A 19,384-nucleotide genomic window follows, 5' to 3' on the forward strand; every position below is an offset into this window, starting at 1 on the left:
CCTGAGATTGCTTTGTTAGGATATTAGAAAAGTCAATTTACTCTACAGCTTGTCACATAATGTAGGAATGCAGTTTGCACTCAGAAAAACACTGAAGGTATTACACTGAATTCACAGCAAGCCTTTCGTGTTATCTCGGACTTTGTAGTCTAAGTTATTTTTCCCACAGCTGGTAACTCGCGGGTGCAAAAACTCATGTCATGTTGCCGTCATTTCTTTGACAGTCAATGAAGACTGATGTGATGGGCACTGACAGCACTGGAGGGGATTTTAAGTTACGAGTGCATTTTATGTTAAGAACTTTTAACACCAAGCTGAAATTAAGTGTTTAATCATCAACAAAGCAGCTTTTGGTCTTTATTTTCTGCCAGAGGACATGACATGGACTTATTTGGTTAGCAGTGCTAGAGCAGGAGTTCTCTTTACTGTTAACATAATCTGACAGGATGTGCATAAATGTTTTGTCCCAAAATATATGTGATTTGAACAATCAGGAATGGTGATAATATATGTGATGTCTTTCAGCTGGAAGTTTCCATTCATATGAACTGCTCCCCAGCTGAAACACCGTCATGATCAGCTTTGGAATTGGATAATGGTGATGGATAGATGAGGAACATTACTTTCTGCACTGCATACACACACACACACACACACACACACACACACACACACACACGCACACACACGCACACACACGCACACACACACACACACATACAAACACACAAAAGGCTTACACAGTAAAACACGAGGTTGTATATGCCTTTAGGGGAACTGCAAATTAAAATAGTAGCAGAGACCACACTGATTACTGATAGTGAAACAAAACTGATCCGAATTGAAGCTGAACTTTGCAAAATTCTAATAATGGACATTTAATATAATTTGCATAAAACGATAACTTCAGTGAGACAGTAGTTCATAATTGTTGTTTGTTAGGACACTATTCTGCATTTAAAATATGTCACTACATGAATTATCCCCTGATATTTTATTAGGGATGACTTTATATTCCATTATTAATATATTATTGCAACAATTATGAATAGCAGCATCTTTTAAGTTGGGCATGTAAGATGTTTTTTTTTTAGCTGATACATTTACAGATATTCTGCAAACCTCATCTGCTGAAATGTTGCTTTTTTTCTTGCCATTGCATGTGGTGGTGGCAGGCAGCTCCACAAATATCATTTGTTGCATCTGCTCGCCACACTTGGAGAAAAAAAAGCAGAGCTACCAGTTAACTGATCTGTCTGTGCGTCTGTCATATTTCAGCTTACTGTCATGTCTCAAGATAATTAAAAACACCAAAGTTATACAACACAGAGGCGTGTACCGATCAAGCAGCCCGGGATAGAAGGTGTTTTATGTTGCAAAGAATATAAAGCTCTTTGCTGTAAATGTGTGCTTTATGATTTTTGACTATAAGAATAAAAGTTGATGTGGTTTGATCAGCCTGAATGATCAGATTGTGACCCTTCTTGCTGTGGCAAATTGAATGTTGTGCATCATCAGTCATCACATGATATTGGATATTTGCTGATATCTGACATGCCGATATTCTCCAACTTGTTTTAGCTGATTGTCTATACAGATACAAATATATGCACTTATATTTTCACCTAATTTCAAAAAACATCAAGTCTCTCCTCTAGTGAAATGAACATATTATTATGTTATGTTATTGTGATGGCCCACTGGCAGATGCAGACTAAAAATGTATGCTTTTCAAAATGTGGACATTCACTGGGCAAAATAAGGACACTACTTTAACTTAGGTTACATTTAAAACATGCCATATTTATTTTTATGTAACATTTTCAAACAAAACTATAGAATTCATCCCACTTTATAAGGCTTGGATGATGCTCTCTTTTAGACAACCATGGCAACAGTCACCAACAGGGCAAAGTGTCATCTTATTGGCCGGTCATATCTGCAGCATTGCATAGCGGTGTTCAAAAGTCAGTAGCATCAGTCTCCAATCTTATATTTAGAGCAAGTATTTACCAACTTTGATGATGGGCAGATTAGTATATGCATCCCTATTTAAAGTGATTCACAAGATTTCTCAGAGCTCCCAGAAGTATCCAGTCACATATTTTTAGAAACGTAAGATTTGTATGGGTGCCTTTTTCAAGCGTTAGGGCACCCAATTGGGTTTTGAAGCAATCTGGAATAACGTTCTTTTACAATTTATGATGTCCCCTTAGGGGAGCATAGGAACACATTGCCAGCTGGCTGGTTATCTGAAGGACCAATCTTTCTTTTAATTCATCTTGAGCGGATAATCAAGCATCATGACAGTATTTCAGATGAGCCTCCATCATGCACCTGAGTGCCAGCCAAGCCCTGAATGGAACATTGTGTTTTCTGTGCACCTCGAGCTCCACAGACTCTGTCCTTCTTCCCCAGCGCACCCTCCCACCTCAGCTCACTCGAACAAAGCAGGTGATGCTAATGTTGGTGTTGAGCTGTTGACAGGGACAACAGGGGTACAACATGTCCCCACCCATCCCTGATGAGCCAGCTGATGAATGGCACATCGCTGTTAGTGCTCCTACAGCGCAGTTGTCTGGGAAATGAGACAAAGATGAACGCTTTTGTGGCGGTCTGAGCCATGTCCCCGTCCCTTTGGACACCGGTTTTTCTGGCAGTGTGGGTGGACTGGAAGAGCTGAGGTCTTTTTATAGCAGTCAACCACCTTCCTGTGTCCTTACTTGAGTTTCGTTTTATGGAAGAGGAATGAAGTCTGTTTATATGCTTCCTGTCAGGGGAGAGGGGTGTTTTTTTCGTGCTGATATTCATCAGGCTCGTGCACTGGGCATCGAGGCACTCTGACAAACACCAGGAAACTTCTTGGCTTAAGTACAAAGATGCAATGATATCTGCTCCTTTGGGGCAAAGTCCTAGAAGACGAGCTAATCTAATCTGCTCGGAGCATAGTCTGCTGTGAATTAAAAATGCAGCCTGCACCACCCAGTCGTTGCTGGTTCATGGATTTATTGGTGATGGCTTTTTCTACGAGTCCGCATTAATTGTAATGTTGTCATTTAGCATCAACGTCTATAAATTAAATGTTTATTTGAGCTATTTTAACATTTATCCTGATAGTTTTATTCATTTCTCGGGTGTTTCGTGTCAGTATGGAACATATATGCCATTTTAGATTTGTTTGTGTTTTGTTGTACCCCATCCCCCAACCCTCGCAGCGCTCTGTGACTCACATGGATCATGTAAAATGAAAGCGACAGTGCTGCTTCATGTTACTTTACCCATGCTCCCCTTTTCTTTTCCATTGGAGGCAGACACCTGATTTCTCTGAGGCTAAAAATAGACTCCTTCAGACCCTAACTCCCCCTCCTCACTGCCCCCTCACCTCTTTCCCATTTTATTGGGAAGCCTCTCTGCCTTGTGCCCTTTCTTTACTTCCATGTGCCAGACAAAGCTCCACGTCTCTATTCACAGCGGTGTGTCTCTGTGCGAGAGAGACGTCAGAATCCTTTATGTAGAAGACTGATGGAGAGTCTGTTTTTTTATAGCTCCGATAAGAAAATCCCAGAAGGTGTTAAATCCTGGTTTTCCACAGAGCTGTAATCTGACCTCCCTACCCGCTGAAATGTTAGCCAAAGTCATAGGACCGTGAGCATCTTTGAAAGTGGCCTTTTATGGTCAGAATGAGAGACAGCTTCTGTCTTTGGTCACTGAGCAGAGCACTTTTGGGAAGCCTGCTTTATTCGTGCTGCACAAGAGGGTTGGAGGTATTTCACCAAAGTGCAGCAGACGGCCTCAGTTTTTCATGAGCAACTTTCTTATCGCTGACGGTTCATTTGCCTTGATGCATGGTGTCCTCTTAATGAACACAGGCCTGTTCACTGAAGTTTCTTCAGACCAGAAACCCAAGACCTAAAGAAGAACTGCATAAAAGCAAGAGCTGAGACGGACGGAGATTATTGTGTTAAGATCAGAGTTGTGATTGTTTTAACTTTATTTTCTTAACTTTTGCAGTCAGTAATTAGAGGTTAATTTTACATCACTGTACCTTTTTGGGTGAAAGCTGATTAGCCAAAACATTTAAAAAACAAGTTAAAAAGAGGGATGACAACGACATAGTCGACGATCGATTAAATCTGTCGTTAAGAATTTGGTTTAGCATATGAAATGTAATAGTTTAAATAAAGATCTGATTCTGAAATATAAACAATTTTTGTCTCCTATTACATTCTATCTGTCGGTAACCTGGTGTATTTTAAAAACATGTTTTATTGACTAGCATTAACAAACAAAGGGTGCAATATACCTATTTTATAGGAAGGTGGCCATCTTGGGGTCTAAATGAGGAGCGCGGCGACAACATTAGAAAATGAAGAGAGCATAGTGAAGAAATTTTCACTTATATTCAGTGTGTTTCATATGTCTAGGCCTCTGCATCTGTACAGGTTTCATAGGCTGCGCAGTGCTGTCAGAGAATATGCAATATGTTGCTGTGTGCATTACATTTAATTTTGTTCAGTATAAAAAAAGTTTTTCTATTTTTTCTTTTCACAAATCACTATTAATCGATTTATTTATCGTAATGTTGCCAATGATCGATTAAGGAAAATGCTAACAATTTGCAACCCTTGTTTAAAGTTTTTCTGTCTAGTAACACGCATAAAAGACCATTTTAACTTTCCCGTCTCTCCGTGTTTCTCTTTGTTGCTCTGATATACTCTGACGCTTACTAATTTTCTGTTCCTCTGTCCCCAATTCACACCAAAGTTTTCAGATCCACTTCCCTCTCAGCTACTAGAGCAGGAGAAATTGGGGCATGAAGACCCATTTCTTCCCAAGGATTCAATAAATTTAATATTGACATTCTTCTGTGTTTCTCCAATACTCGCTGGATTGTTGAAAAGGGAGTAATTTGTCATCTATCAGGGTAATCTTAAAGTATGTGAAGAGAACATGCATCTTATTGTATTGTATTGTATTTAGCCTACATCTTTGCCTCTGTGTATCACGGCCACCGATGTTTTGTTTTTGATTGTGCATTTTGTTATATATAGATATTTCGCGTACATACAGCTTATAACAGCAGCATATATTTAGGTTGTCTATGAGGCTGTTGCTGTAGCCAGAAGACAGAAACCAGAGTGCGGTGGAAATGAGCCGAGGTCGGGAAGAACAGAGCCTGACAAAAGTGAAAGTGGAGACAGGAGAAACAGGAGATAGAAGTATCAGCCCCAGCAGCGTCTGGTCTCTACTTTCCTCGTCATTCTGACTTCATCTTGGCAACCAATAAGGAAAGAGCCCTCTGTGTCTCCATGGTAACCCCCGTTCAAGCAATGATGGAGAGGATAAAGGGGCAGGAAAGGGAATACATTTTGGCCTCAGGCGAAACATTTTTCTTCACAAGTTTTGTAGAATATAATTCATTTCATTTCTCTTCTTCGACACAATTATTCAGGAAAGTTGCATTGCCAGTTATAGAGTGCTAATGACATCTTTTTTTACATGTGGGAAACTAAAAATAGGCTCAACAGACTTGGCAAAATGGTTTCTGTTGATGTTTTACCTTTTAATTTTATGCTTCAGCTGTTTATTTCCAATGGTCAAAATATCTGCCACTATTTTCTAATATGTCACCTATACTTTACACAAGTGTTTGCCACTTAAAGGGACAGTTCAACCCCAAATCAAAAATATATGTTTTCTCTTTTACCTGTAGTGTTTTTATCAATCAAGATTTTTTGGTGTGAGTCGCCAAGTGTTGGAGATATCAGCTATAGAGATGTATGCCTTCTCTCTAATGTAATTTAACTAGATGGCACTGGGTTTGTGGTGCTTTAAGAGCCAACAATATATTTGAAAAACTCAACAGCAGCGTGCGTCATGTGGGAACTATTTTCTCTCTACCGAACTACACCCACCAACCAGATCACTGCGCAGAGGGAAGAGTGCACCTACTGTTAGCTCACTTAGCATCACTGAGCTAGATAACGGTCCAGCGCAGCTGAGGAGGATGCTGTTAATATTTACATGTCACGCTGTCACCAGCATGAGCCTCTCGTACATGCACGCTTCCTTCTGAACAGTTGTTTGCTTGATGGATGTACTTTAATGAAAAGAAAATTGTTCCTTCATGAAACAAGAAAGTCTGTAGATCATCTTGAGTCACCTGGTTAATAACTTCTGTAAAGAGACATCGCTTTTGAGTTTTTCAGATGTATTTTTTGGTGCTTTGAGCAACACAAGCCAAGTGCCATCTAGTTGCATTATATTCAAGAAAAGTCAGACATCTCTATGGCGATATCTCCAACATGCAGCATCTTACACAGAAACAATCTAGACTGATGAACAGCACTACAGGTAAGAGGAAACATATGTATTTTTGTTTTGTGGGTAAACTGTCCCTTAAGTTTGCCTTATCTCTTTTTAAGGCTTTTACTGTCAGAACTTATAAATAACTTTAATCCATGAAGCTTCAGTTCAATTATTCTTTAGTCTGCATTTGATTTTTTTTTGTTTTGTTTTCATCTCAAATGCCTTCTATAAACTCCTTTTGAGTTATTACAAACTAGTTGATTGTTGGTCAGATCATGCAGTTTGAGGGTCTGGTGCATGTGAATCTGCTTGTATTCTGCCATAGCATGATAATGTCGTCCCACTGCAATAACAAGTCGCAACCACATCACTGTAGTATTTCAGTCAAAGCCACTTTGCACTTTTGCGAGAGATTGCTTGTGGCAATGACACTGGAAATCCATTAGTTGTTATTCCTGCAAGCCTTTGTGCTGTCAGGGGTGAGCAAGCACTCAGCAACAGGCTCAGAATTAGTGGGAAGGCCTTGATTTGTATCAGCATCTTGTTGCTACCAAACACTCATAGAGTGACTGATAGAGATGTTTGAGTGAGTCTGAAACTAAGAAAGCATTTCCTGCCCTGTGGTCTGTAGGCTACTTGAATAAGCTAATGAGACGGACAATATTCTGGGGTAGCGATGCTTTCCTTTTCTGTATCTGTCCGAGTTACATAAGACTGCCTATCTGCACAGTTGATATAGGCTGTCTGAGTGCTCGGAGAGAATGACGGCGAGGGAAGATCCTCATTTAACCTTGGCACGTAACTGATTAATCCATTTGAAATTTGCATATAAGGTCATCTAATTTTGGATTTCAGAGTGAAGCGTGGCGTTGAGCAGAGAAAGAGTTGGAATGTAACGGGCCGTTTTTGAAAATGGTTGGCTGATGAGTAGCACTGAAGAGTAAGAAAACAATGGCTCAACTTATTAAAGCAGCTTAAGGTTCTCAGCATTCACTGGGCACCAGATTTATTACTGTAGAATTTTAATTACATGCTGTGTGGGTATCTAATCTAAACCTTACTTATTTTTCACCAGTTCAAAGCTTCGGATGTAGTGAGTTACACTGATACACCATGGAGTGAGTTCATGTATGCCATGATGAGATTTTATACAGCTTTTTTCATAAAGCTCAATATACAAACATATATTTGAGGTTATTTAGAAAGAACAAAAACAGCTCATCATTGTAACTGCTGTATTTCAGTTATTTTACTTCATAATTATTTATTGCTGTGACAAGCAGTAAATGATTACTTGTGAGGGGCTGCGGAAATATATTTTGCCATAAATGTTAATAACTATTCTGTATGCAAACTAAAACTCAGTTAGCGGGCAATTAAAAATTTGTTTGGCTGTTTTTAAAAAAAAAAAAAAAAAATTTATGCTTTGCGATTAATCTTTGCAAAGTTCTGCTTTTCTCACAACGCTAGAATTCTCCAATCTCTGCATTTCTGTGCTTGGTGCAGGTTATTGTTCATTCTCTCTCTTTGTAAATAATTTTTAGAGGCAGTTCTTACTTGTAGGGCTACTGTAGGAGGAAGAGGACGAGGAGAAGGAGGAGGAACACAATGGAGGAGATGCTTACAGGGTGTCGAGTATTTTTAGCTTTCCCCTTGTACAGCAATGATGAGTAAAGAACAAGGCCAGGTTGTGCATCCCACCTCCTTAGCCTGTGGAGGAGCATAGGCCTGAGGAGTGATCGCCTCGTTCTAGGATGGATCGTGGGAGCTTACTGTATTTACAGTGTGTGGCTCAACATGACGCATCACTGTTTATTGTGACTTTGTTATACCCTGCATTTACATGATCACACTGCTCTGCTGGCTGATGGCACTGCAACTGACACTAGCTCCTCATGTTGTGGCAGAGTTTTTTTTTGTATCGGTGCCCTCATCTCTGATAAAAGATCTTGTTTTAGGAGATAACATTATGCTGCATCCCATTTGTCTGTTTGTTAGCTCAGCCTCAGTTCAGATTGAGTCTGCTGTGCAGACTTAATGACGGATTATTCAAAATGACCTTCCCGCTTTTGCTCTTTTTGTTCTTTGTATGCTGCACCACACAATACACAACCCAAACAGTCCCTGACCACTTTTTGAATATGGAAAAAAGATTCATATTTGCTCACCTGTTCCGTTTGCTTTTTTGAAGTCAAACAAGGAACATTGTCAGATAGCCTCCACCCCAAACTCCACCTCAAGTCAAAGTCAAAGTCAGCTTTATTGTCAATTCTGCAGTATGTACAAGACAAACAGAGGATTGAAATTGCGTTACTCTCAACTCTCTGTGACAGAGAGTAGACATAAATATATATATATTTAAAAAGAGATAAATAAAAACTGTACAATACAAACAATGAATAGAAATATTCTAGTGTAGTGGCCTTATGGAGTGCTTTTGGTTGGAGGTTAAAGTATCTTGTATCAAAACCAAGATAATGTAAATTTTATGGATTAAGGATGTTAATAATTGACCCTTCAACAGTTAATTGGCAAAAAGAGTAATCAGGTAAACAGTTAGAAATACATCTTGAATACAGTACACTGGCACTACAGAGGGAGATGATGCCAGGTGATGCTAACCTGTCCTATACCCCTTTCCCTCCAAAATAAGTATGTGTAAGTGAGTTTTTTTAAACATGGGGCCTGCTAAAAATAGGCTATAGACTGCTTTCTATTGCCAGTAGAGTAGAGCTATGTATGCGGCAGGAGAGGAGGTTGTCTTCTGTGTGTGTGTGTGTGTGTGTGTGTGTGTGTGTGTGTGTGTGTGTGTGTGTGTGTGTGTGTGTGTGTGTGTGTGTGTGTGTGTGTGTGTGTGTGTGTGTGTGTGTGGGGTTTTGTTTTGGTGTGTCTGTGCAATGTCATGGATGAACAGGAAAACATCTCTAAAGACTGGTTAACAAGGGTTGGCTGTAGGTCACAAAAAAATCCTAAATGCATCCCTGATATGATTAATACCCTGCGTATGTAAAATGTGTTAAAGATAAGATATCCCCAGGTTATCATCGAACATTATGATACAGATAGATTTATAGATAAGGATAAAAGTAGTCTATCTGGAGGGAAAAATGATTAATCTTGTTCTTTATTAAAATTTAGCGTCAGGTTTTCTTTCTGAAACATTATGTTAAGTAACATGTGCCACATAGTTTATATCCATCTCACTTATACCCCTCATTAATGATGCGTCATCTTTTGCCTTTAATAGATGCAGTGGACAGAGGAGTCTGAACTCTGTACGATATGCTTGTTTAAAATATGCTTCATGTCCACTGTAGTCATCGCAGGTGTATGGTTAACTCCCTCGCTCTGGCCACGCAGCCTAGCACAGACAGCATTGTCTTAAGCCTTTTGACATTTTAACAGGATCGGTGGATAAGCTCATCAACTCAATCAAGGGTTCTTGTCACGGGTCGTGTTTGCAGCGGTTGTCATAGCTGAAGTCTCTGTGATGTCAAGGCAACGCTGTGTGAAACTGATCTATGGTATTTTAGGCAGTCCAGGGGCTAACATTTTCCACTTGTGTTTTAAAGGGGTCTTGCCCCGGGTCAGTCATGAGGGAACCCTTGCCCTCCTCCCTCCCCTCTGGGATTCACCACCTCCTCCGTTGCTCCACGTCAAAGTGGTGCTCTCTAAAACAGCTAAATCTAAGGGAGCACCACCATTGTGGCCTTTGGGGAAAAATCCTCCTGTGAGTCAACACCTCCCTCCCAGTTATTTTGCTTTGTGTCGACAGCAAGGCCCAGCTGTCACTCTCTGTCCTGTGGTCAGCCTGTCTGCTGTACTTGTAGCTTTAAATGTTATAACTTCAGACAGATTGTATGTATTATTGTGGCACAGGACAGCCTGGGGTAGCAAGAAAAGGGATCTTAGAGTGAAAGATATATTAAATGTTTAGGTGGAAGCAGGAGAATCCGGTGTGTGACAGATAATCCAGTCGTTGCTTTGTGGAGTAAGCAGGTTTCATCCGTTCAGGTCAGACACTTATCCGTTTGGACGTGAGCAGATGTGCACATCTGGAAGGTTCCACTCGATGATAAAGTGTCAGATCTTTGCATCTGAGTAAGCTTTCACTGCTGTTCAGTAGTTTGTTCAGTTCAGTTTTGGAATACATTGCAACGGGAATTATGTGGTTTTAAACAGTCCTACTGTATCCTGGGGGATTTAGTACCTCTGATGATTCGTCACACCTTAAGCGAGGGTTGGAGATGTAGTAGTTGCAGCATTATACCTCAGAGTGCGCGGGCCTGCCACAGCTGGCTACACATTCAACAGGCTGGAAAGGTGGTAGTGAGTGGAGGTACAATACACACAACCTTCTCAAAGTGTCTTGTAGATATCGTTGCCTTCAGTTTTGCAAAACCGGAGCAGGAACATCGGAGGCTGCGTTGTGATGAGCGCTGTGCAGTGCCGTGTGCTGCTATTGCGTCACTGCCTAGAGGGGGGCAGAGACTGTATTTTTAGAAGGGAATGAGCATATTCTCTGAACAAACAACGTCAAGCACTCTGCTTGCGTATGCTAGGATTATTGTGACCGGGCTATTTTTAAGCTGTGTGTGTGTGTGTGTGTGAGAGAGAGAGAGAGTGCTTTTTTTCTGGGTCAAGCATGGTGCCAGTGCTCTCTCTCGAGGCTGCTGGCGGATCATGCATTACAGGTCCTATGCTGTGCACAGCATCTGCATCAGTCATAAAGGAAAGAGTCAGAGAGACGGGTTTAAACCATCAGGGAGATGCAGCATTTTTAGAATGAGTGTGTGTGTGTTTGCACCACTGCTGTAAAGGAGACACATTGATTACATTTGTGGAGCAATCAGACAGTCTTGAAATCGGCTCATTCAGAAGGCCTCATTAATCTGTAGAATGTCATTAAAGGAGAAGATATTGCATTCGAAATCTAAGCGACAGCCACAATGCATAAATATGTGTGTGTTGTTATAATTTTATTACGTTTAAGTATCCACATCACAAATTGACAGTGCTAATAAATACAGACAAAATATGTAGAAAAAAAACAACACATTTTTGTGTGAGACAGTTAGGGTGTGTCTGTCTCTTGCAGTTGCTCCCATGAACCAAAATAGGAGAGACACTACCACTGAAAGCAATTATGAAAAAAATTTTGTTTTTCAACAGCAGCATCGATAGCAGATTTTTTTCCTGGCAAGCTGCGGAGCAAAATGTATTATCAACAGCCATTTTTACATAAATATACCCCACATTTGTAAAATTAATATATATTGATAGATACTTATACTGTGTATAAGTTAACACAATGCTCAGCATACTGCAAAACATTTCAAATTGGAATTATGTGGTATCTTTACCCAAGTGTCGTGATGATATCGGGTGGCCCACCCCCAGTGTACATGTGTATATATGTTTGTGATTGTGTTTTCATGTTTTTGTATGTCCTAAAAAAAATTAAGCCAAACTGATTATTTACTTAGGCTTATTTTTTATGAACAAGAAAGTTAGAGCCTTGAAAACAAAGTTAAGCAATATTCCATAATAAAATAATTCTATAAACTAATGCAAATTGTACTGCTGTTAGTGTTGTCGTGAAACTGGAATTTTTAACTTTCACACAGTACTTTGAAAATTCTCAATATTTGATATAGATAATATAGGAAAATCAACGTGATAAGAGTAAAATTCAAAATTGTTATTAAAATATACAGGTAACAAAGTTATAGCATGACAATGATTACTTTTCTTTTCTTAGTTAGTAGCAGAGACCAGCAGAATGATTGTAAACATCAACAATAAGAGAGAGCGAGAAAGGTACAGCTGGTACTGTTGTAAGTACTGAAACATTTTAAATTATTCAAAATCACTATGTAATGATTACTCTCTTTTTGACAACACTTATTGCTGGAACAATTAGTTGATCTATGGATCAACAATTTTGATTCATTATGAAGGAAATATCAGCTTGGGTTCTTGTACATTGTGATTGGCCTTTTTTCACAAATTTCTGGCATTTTACTGAAAATTCATTGAATAATTAAAAAAAACAGATTTATTCATCAAGAAGGTTGTAGTTGGTTGCAGCTCTGAAAAAAAAAATAGAAAATCTGTCATAATCCTTTTTAGTAATTGCACACATAATTCACATGCATCAGAAATCCCAGTTCTTCATCATCACTCCAGGCTCCTTACAGATCCTGCTGGACAGAACAATGCTGTGACTGAACAGCGTCCCTTTTGTCAGGCTGCCTCTTGATTTTGTGGTCTCTCTGTCTGTTTGTTTTTCTTTACATACCTGGTGTCACTTCCTTGTATGTGGGTTGCCAGTTGGTGTCAGCTGGCTTGGACTTTGATCCACATACAGTGGTCATTCTCCGGCAGATAATCAGACAGTGAAACAATCTGTCTTACCGTATGTCACACTGAATGACTTCCAAATCGGTACAGCTGTCACATTCAGAGTCGTTGCCCAACAGGAAATTCTCAGAAATACTTCGAAGTTTGTTGCAGCATCAATTGCAACCTGCATTCAAGCTGTTCCCACATTGTTGAGCCATGCTTCACGAAGATTGTGAAGCTGTTTATCATCAACACTGTCAGCCGGGTTGAGCACTGTGACCTTCCCCTCTAAAGCCTGGCACTAACATCCAGGGGCCTCTCAGGCTCCTGAGCCGCAGGCTTTTCTCTGGGCCTCTGCAGGCTAGCCTAGTTTTATCCCAGTCTTTCCCCGAGAGTGCAGTTATTTTCAGCAAAACGTGGCTTTCTGCTCCGATTTTGTCAACGCCAATTCTGTGTATAGAGAAAAGATATTATATGAGAAATGCATAGAAGACAGTGTTGCGCTCCTTTAACCAGAACACCTCCCAGTCTGTTAGTAAGCACCTGCTCCAGGTAGAGAAGTGATACAATCTGCATCTTAGTCCTGGCAATGCAACAGCGAAATTATTAGATGGATGTGTCTTCAGTCGGGAGTTGTGGGGGTGAGCACTCAATAGGCACTGGACCAGAGCTCTGGCTGACACCAGGAGCCTCACCAAAGCTGGCTTTTGTTTGCTGGATAAGTGACGCAGTGGGAATATTAGCGTGATTAGTGTGATTAGACAGAACGGCAGAGTGCCAGAACGAGATCCAGTTGCTGCCACAGGTCAGAAAAGAGTGAATATTGGGGTTATGCAATGCTGTGTAGTCACATTTGGACAGCCGAATACGCAGGCAGTGCCAGGATTGTGTTGTTGTCACATGTCACACATACAGTACAGTAAAGTCTCAATAGCACGGTGACCAAGATTCTGTCCACTATGCTTTCACCAGCAGTATCTGAATACAGACTGAACCAGCTCTTCTGTGACTACACTGCAAAATCTGAAAAGTTGATCTTACTTAAAATAACAATTGCCTTGAAATAGGAAAGTAAATATAATTATTTATCTGAATTTATGTTTACTTTATATGTGTTATTTATTTTGTGAAGTTGTTGCAACTTAAAGATGACAATTGAAATTACCTTGTTCTCTCAAAGTGTTAACAATTTCAGTAAGTTAGTCCAACTTAACTTGATTGTGACAAAGGATTTTGGCAGTGCTGAAGTTATGAGATCTACGAGTTCTGTTTTCTTAACATATTTAAGAATTTACAGATATGATTGACTAGATTGCAACCGGCAGAATACAGATGTATAGCACAGTATACTTTGTTTACTAAAGCTTAGAAAGATTGATTTGATAACACTTGTCATTTTTAAGTTGCAACAACTCAAAATGAAGCCAATGTAACAAAATTTTAAGTAATCTTAATAATAATACATATACAGTAAACATAAAATAAGATTAATAGTTATATTTACTTACATTTTTCAAGGTAATTCCTATTTTTTTAAAAGTAAAATCAACTTATCAGATTTTACACTATAGACTTTTAAATCGTAGTTGTTGCATTACACAGGTGTGGAGCTCCTTTCCAGAGAATAGGAAACATTATCTAGAATTTCTGCCTACTGCCTTCAGTAGTTTTGTTTTCTGCTCCAAGGACTGAAGTTTTACTGGTCTGTCTTAAATATTCAGTCAGGTGCTTCATCACTCATTGTGATGGAAGAAATCTTTCATATATCAATCTCCTTATTGACTCCTCTTCAGTTAATGTGTCACACTTCGCTGACAGTCCATGTAGTCATGATCTTGTTTTGTACTCGCTTGGCTTCGGAGCTGTTCTTCTCTAATCGGTCAAAAGCAGACTTCTGCAACTCACGCCACCCACACGTTGGTTATGTATAGCCCACACCTACCCCCTATCTGCCCAGTGGTTTGAAAACAGTGCTTTGTGTAATTCTAAGGCTGCTATTTGTGAAACCTCGATCATGCACGGGGGGCTCTTACAATGTTATGTAATGCTTCCCCACTCAACTGTAATCCCTCTTACACTGAGTGAGCCCCCCATGTGACGGTGCTGAAGGTTTGGGAGAGACAGGGTGGCTGTTGGGACCGGCGGCAAGGCACTGGTGCTCTTTGTAGACTCTTGCCACCCGCCCCACTCTCACACACATACACACACACTGAGCTGTGGCCTGTGTATAAGAAGAGAAGTTTATCCTGGAAAATGCCTTACTTGGATTTAGAAGCTGGATGGAGACACACCGCTGATGCTTGTCCGTAGTGCCTGGGCTTGGAACAGATATACATTAACTACATTGAGCATATGTCCTAAATGACACGCCTGCTCTCCTCTCCTCTTCATCTGCGTGTGAGCCACGAGACTGAATCTTTGTCTTCGGTTACGTGTAGAGGAATCTTGCAGCTACTGAAATTCGTCTGCATGCTTTTATCTTTTTCTTGTGATGTTGCTGATGGAGGCTGGTTTCTAATTTTGAGTGATGGATGTTGATAAAGACCTGTTTGAAGAACCATTAAGTTTTTTTTGGAGATCCAGAAATCAGATTAGGGTTAACTGCATGTTTTGACTCTTAACAAACATGACTGACTGGATGCTTGCAGGTATTTATGTTCAAATATATTCACAGCTTTGATGCTTTTATTTTTTTCTTCCCCTGCAGGAGCCGTCAATGTGGTCTTCAGCTGGTGATTTGACAAGTCACATATAGGAGCCCCCAGAGTCTCTCCGTCCCCCCCTTCCCTTCCCTCTGTCCCTCCCTCCCCCTCGTCCCTTGTCAATCTTCTCCCTGATCCCCTTTTCCTCCTCCACCAAGATTCACCATGCTCATCAAGGAGTACCGCATCCCCATGCCCATGAGTGTGGAGGAGTACCGCATTGCTCAGCTCTATATGATCCAGGTGAGGTCACATTCCACACCAAATTCTCACTCACACTCGCCTGGCCAAAAACACAGCCAAGTGGAGCAGAAACCCAGAGACAAAGAACCAGCAGTCAGAGAGGAGAAAAATTAACACAGGGTGCAATCACAGTGTGCCCAATTATGAAATGATTGGTCACACGGTCTGACGTCGGTGGAGTAATGGAACAAAGAGAGCTTGTGTGCTGATAGATTATCCAATTTAAACTCTCTGAAGCTGGCTGTTTCCACCCGTCATAGACTGCATGTTTCTTCAAGAGGAGGGTGGGGGCACCCGACTTTCACTGCAAGCTGGGTGCACACACACATACAATGGAGATGGACAAACTGCTTTGTCTGTGTCAAGACAGTTTCATTTGTCAAAGCAGGCCCTTAGCTGGAGACTGGGCGTCTGTGTAAGAGCTTTAGGGTTGACAGCTCCAAGCAGGAACTGCTGATTTATACAGCTTTAGTTATACTGTGTCGCAACATATTTTCTCTGCGTATGACATGTGTACATGAAGGAGGATTTATTTAATCCACTGGTACTGCCAGGTGCACTGTGAGCAGCAGTGCACAGGAGAGGCCTGGAGAGCGATTACAATGACTCGGACTGTGGTTTCAAAAAAAAACCAACTGCATTATTTAGTTACTATTTTTAAAGTACTGTGAACATTTCATAATTAAGGTGAAGTTTTTGTTAAATTTATGCCGTTTGAGGGACATGCCGATCTTGGTAGTATTCAGCAGCTGTGCTGGGATTTGAACTGCGTGGTTATGTAATGTGTTTCCCGAGTGGTTTTACGTTTGTTGAAGAGCAGGTTGAAGTTACAGGCCTGTTTGATCAGGTTGTCAAGGAGTGCTTTCATCAGGAAGTAAGAATCATTAGAGGTGTGTGAAATATTCACGGTGGTGTCAAGTGAAATCAGCAGCTATATCTTAATCTGGTAAATTTATGCTAGATTTACACTGAAGGATTATTTCACCTACAAAAATGATAAATAACCCACAATTACTCAATTACTCACCCCCATTTATGTTGAATTCTTTAAGAAAACCTTGTTTTCCTTGCATGCCTCCGTGGTGAATGAGGAATCTAAAAAAGATGAAAATTCTTGATGAACTGAGGTCACAGGAGGCTGCCTTTTTCAACAACAAAACTGCATCAAAACTTTTACACAACTTGTGCAGTATAACCCAAGCCTCATCTGTCCCGTCGTATTTTCAGTACTCCCAAACATGTGCATTTCCACTGAAACTGTACTATTGAAAACACTTCCACATAAATCACGCACGAGTAGCACCTCTGGGCAAGTGCATGTGCGTTTGAACTCAGTGGAATACAAGAGCTAGGATAAATGCACATGCTTTTACGGGTGTGCTACTTGTATGTGGAAGTGTTTTGGGTAGTAAAATTGTGCGAGTAAAACAATAATACTGAGCATACAACTGGATAAATGAGACTTAGATTATACTGTGCAAGTTGTGGGAGAGTTTGTTAACAGGTGTTGTGACATAGTTTTGCAGCTGTTAAACACAACCCTCATTTATTCAGTTTCATTAAGTATTTTGTCCAATTTTGCCAGAAAAACTATTTTTTCTATGTAAATTCAATGCAAAACAGGGTCAGGAATTGGTATACAACTAATCATTTTGTGGGTGAAGTATTCCTTTAACTTCTCTTTACAGCCAACACAAGTATATTTGTCTTTGTAAGTGTTACCAAGCTTATACTCACACACTCACACACTTATACTATACATTTATTTGAGTTAGGTGATCATGCGTGGGAGCTGTGTTGGTTTACTGCAGCCCTCAGGGAGCAGCTCCATAGGAGAATTTAAACATGTAGACTGCGTGCAGAAACCCTCTGCATGCCTTAAAGCTGTTGACCTTGCCATAGAGAGGGCTTTGTTAATCACACACCCGTGTTAATTAGTGTTTATGTTTACTAAGTTGTCTAAAATAAATACCCACCCACTGGTATAATACTGCAACACGAGCTGCAGCTTTGCTCACCTGTATTTACTCAGAGGGCCTCTCCTTTTCCTCTATATACAATGAAGACAGTTAGTCAAGTGTTTCTGTCTGAATACTATCTTGAAAGATCAGTTGTAGTTGCATTTTCTCAATGTCCTGTCAGCACAAATGGAAGCAATATTAGATGATCACAGCACATGTCAACTAAGAGAATACCCGTCTCTAAAATAATATCAAACTTTTCAGTTGATTACCTTGTCTGCTGCTCTTCTTCATGCCCTCCCCCCGGTGCACTAAACAGACAGGTAATCAAGCTGAGCTGTAGATGGCAGTGAACATGACTCAGCAGTCATGCCCCAAATCAAGCAGACCTGCGCCACACTGCTACACGTTTGATCATTTCTTCTGCACATTAACTACGGTATTTGTTTTGACCTACTTTGCTTTCAAATCTTCTGCATGCCCTGTGTAAGGTTTTGTCAGACAGGACATCACACACGTGCGGGCAGGTTTACAAAGTCTGTGAAACAAGCGGTTGTACATGCTCAAGCATGTAAACACAATGATGGGAAGAGGAATTTTTACATTAGTGACCCATAGTTACCTTTCCCCCTGACCTCACCCTCTCCGCACAGCCTTGTTGCTGTGAGGCTTCTGTCACCATGGCAACCATGACATCAGCAGCGTGCCGGTGGTCAGGTTTTGTTCGAGAGAGGGAGTGAATGAAAAGAGGAAATGGAGGATAAAAAGAGAGGTTGCAAAGGAGGGAGGGGAAGAAATGAGAGAGGGGGTGGAAGGAAAAGAGAGAGACAGAGAGAGATTGTGCTGTATTTTGGGCAAAGAGGATTTTGCTGGTGTCTGCGGATACCCTCGCTTCATTGCTGTATGTTACCAGGGCAACTGCAGCATGTAGGCTTGCCTGCCTGCGATCCATCCCTGGTGTAAGCCTCATAGATGAAGTCAGGGCCTTAGGACAGCCTGGTCATATCTGCACTTGAGCTGGCAATGCCCCGCCCCATCCCTCCTCTCACTTCCTCTCCTTTGCCCTCAGAATGCCGCCGCCTTATTTGATAGCTAATTGTAAATTCATTACAACCACTTGGGGATTTGCAGTAATGCACGGAGCGAACGCAGAATGTGTGAGAAATTAAATATGAGAAGATCTCACTGTGTCTCATTCATCCGCACACATCCATCACATTCTGACTAAGCAACTGTATCTGTGGAGTGAAGTGAAAAGAGGCATCTCAAACAGGAAACACGCCTCACTGAGTTGACGGCAAGAGGAAAAAACCAGGATGTGACTCTCATCCTGTCAGAGCAGTCAAATCTAAACACATACTGTAGGCTTTCATGGTGATGGCTTTCATTTGTAAAGGTTTGACGGCTGTTTAAAGAAAGGTAGGCGAGAGAGACAGAGTGGGTTGTGGCAAAGGTTTTAGGGCTGGACTTGAACTCACAACACAGCAGCACTTACTGAACCAAAAAGGATTTAACAGTATAGCCGTGTAAATGACCCCCCCCCGTGGAGACAGTAGACACATTTCCAGAGACTCTACCCGCTTCTTCATTTCTGTTCCCCTCCGGTACAGTTTACATCTGCACACACGGACAAATCCAACTTTACTTTAATTCAACTTTAAGTATGTTACCGCACTTCCTGTTTTCCCTGAGGGAGCGGCTGCGCCCTGGCCAGAGTTTTGTAATCTTTATTCGCTGAACTGGAGAGAATCATCCGTTGATCCAGGAGGGAGAAGACTCCGTGTTTGGCAGGCTGCTGTCACCTGTCAGCGCCCTAATTAATGA

The 19,384-nt window shown here is 40.8% G+C and overlaps 1 protein-coding gene across 8 annotated transcripts in view; it reads left to right on the plus strand.

Annotated features, from left to right (window-relative positions):
- LOC121944351 (membrane-associated phosphatidylinositol transfer protein 2-like) overlaps positions 1-19,384 on the plus strand; it is a 65,666-nt gene that overhangs the window by 12,774 nt on the left and 33,508 nt on the right. For 7 of the 8 annotated variants that reach the window (XM_088076734.1, XM_088076733.1, XM_042488111.2 and 4 more), the window contains one exon: positions 15,362-15,599. In XM_088076734.1, the coding sequence (XP_087932860.1) occupies positions 15,522-15,599 (78 nt within the window). In that variant the 5' untranslated portion in view covers positions 15,362-15,521. Of the gene's footprint in view, positions 1-14,812; positions 15,052-15,361; positions 15,600-19,384 lie in introns of those variants that run through there. The other variant, XM_088076735.1, reaches the window with a different exon arrangement.

This window comes from Plectropomus leopardus, chromosome 4 (genome assembly GCF_026936395.1).
Source record: "Plectropomus leopardus strain MGB_pleo_1.0 chromosome 4, ASM2693639v1, whole genome shotgun sequence".
Classification (NCBI taxonomy): Eukaryota; Metazoa; Chordata; class Actinopteri; order Perciformes; family Serranidae; genus Plectropomus; species Plectropomus leopardus.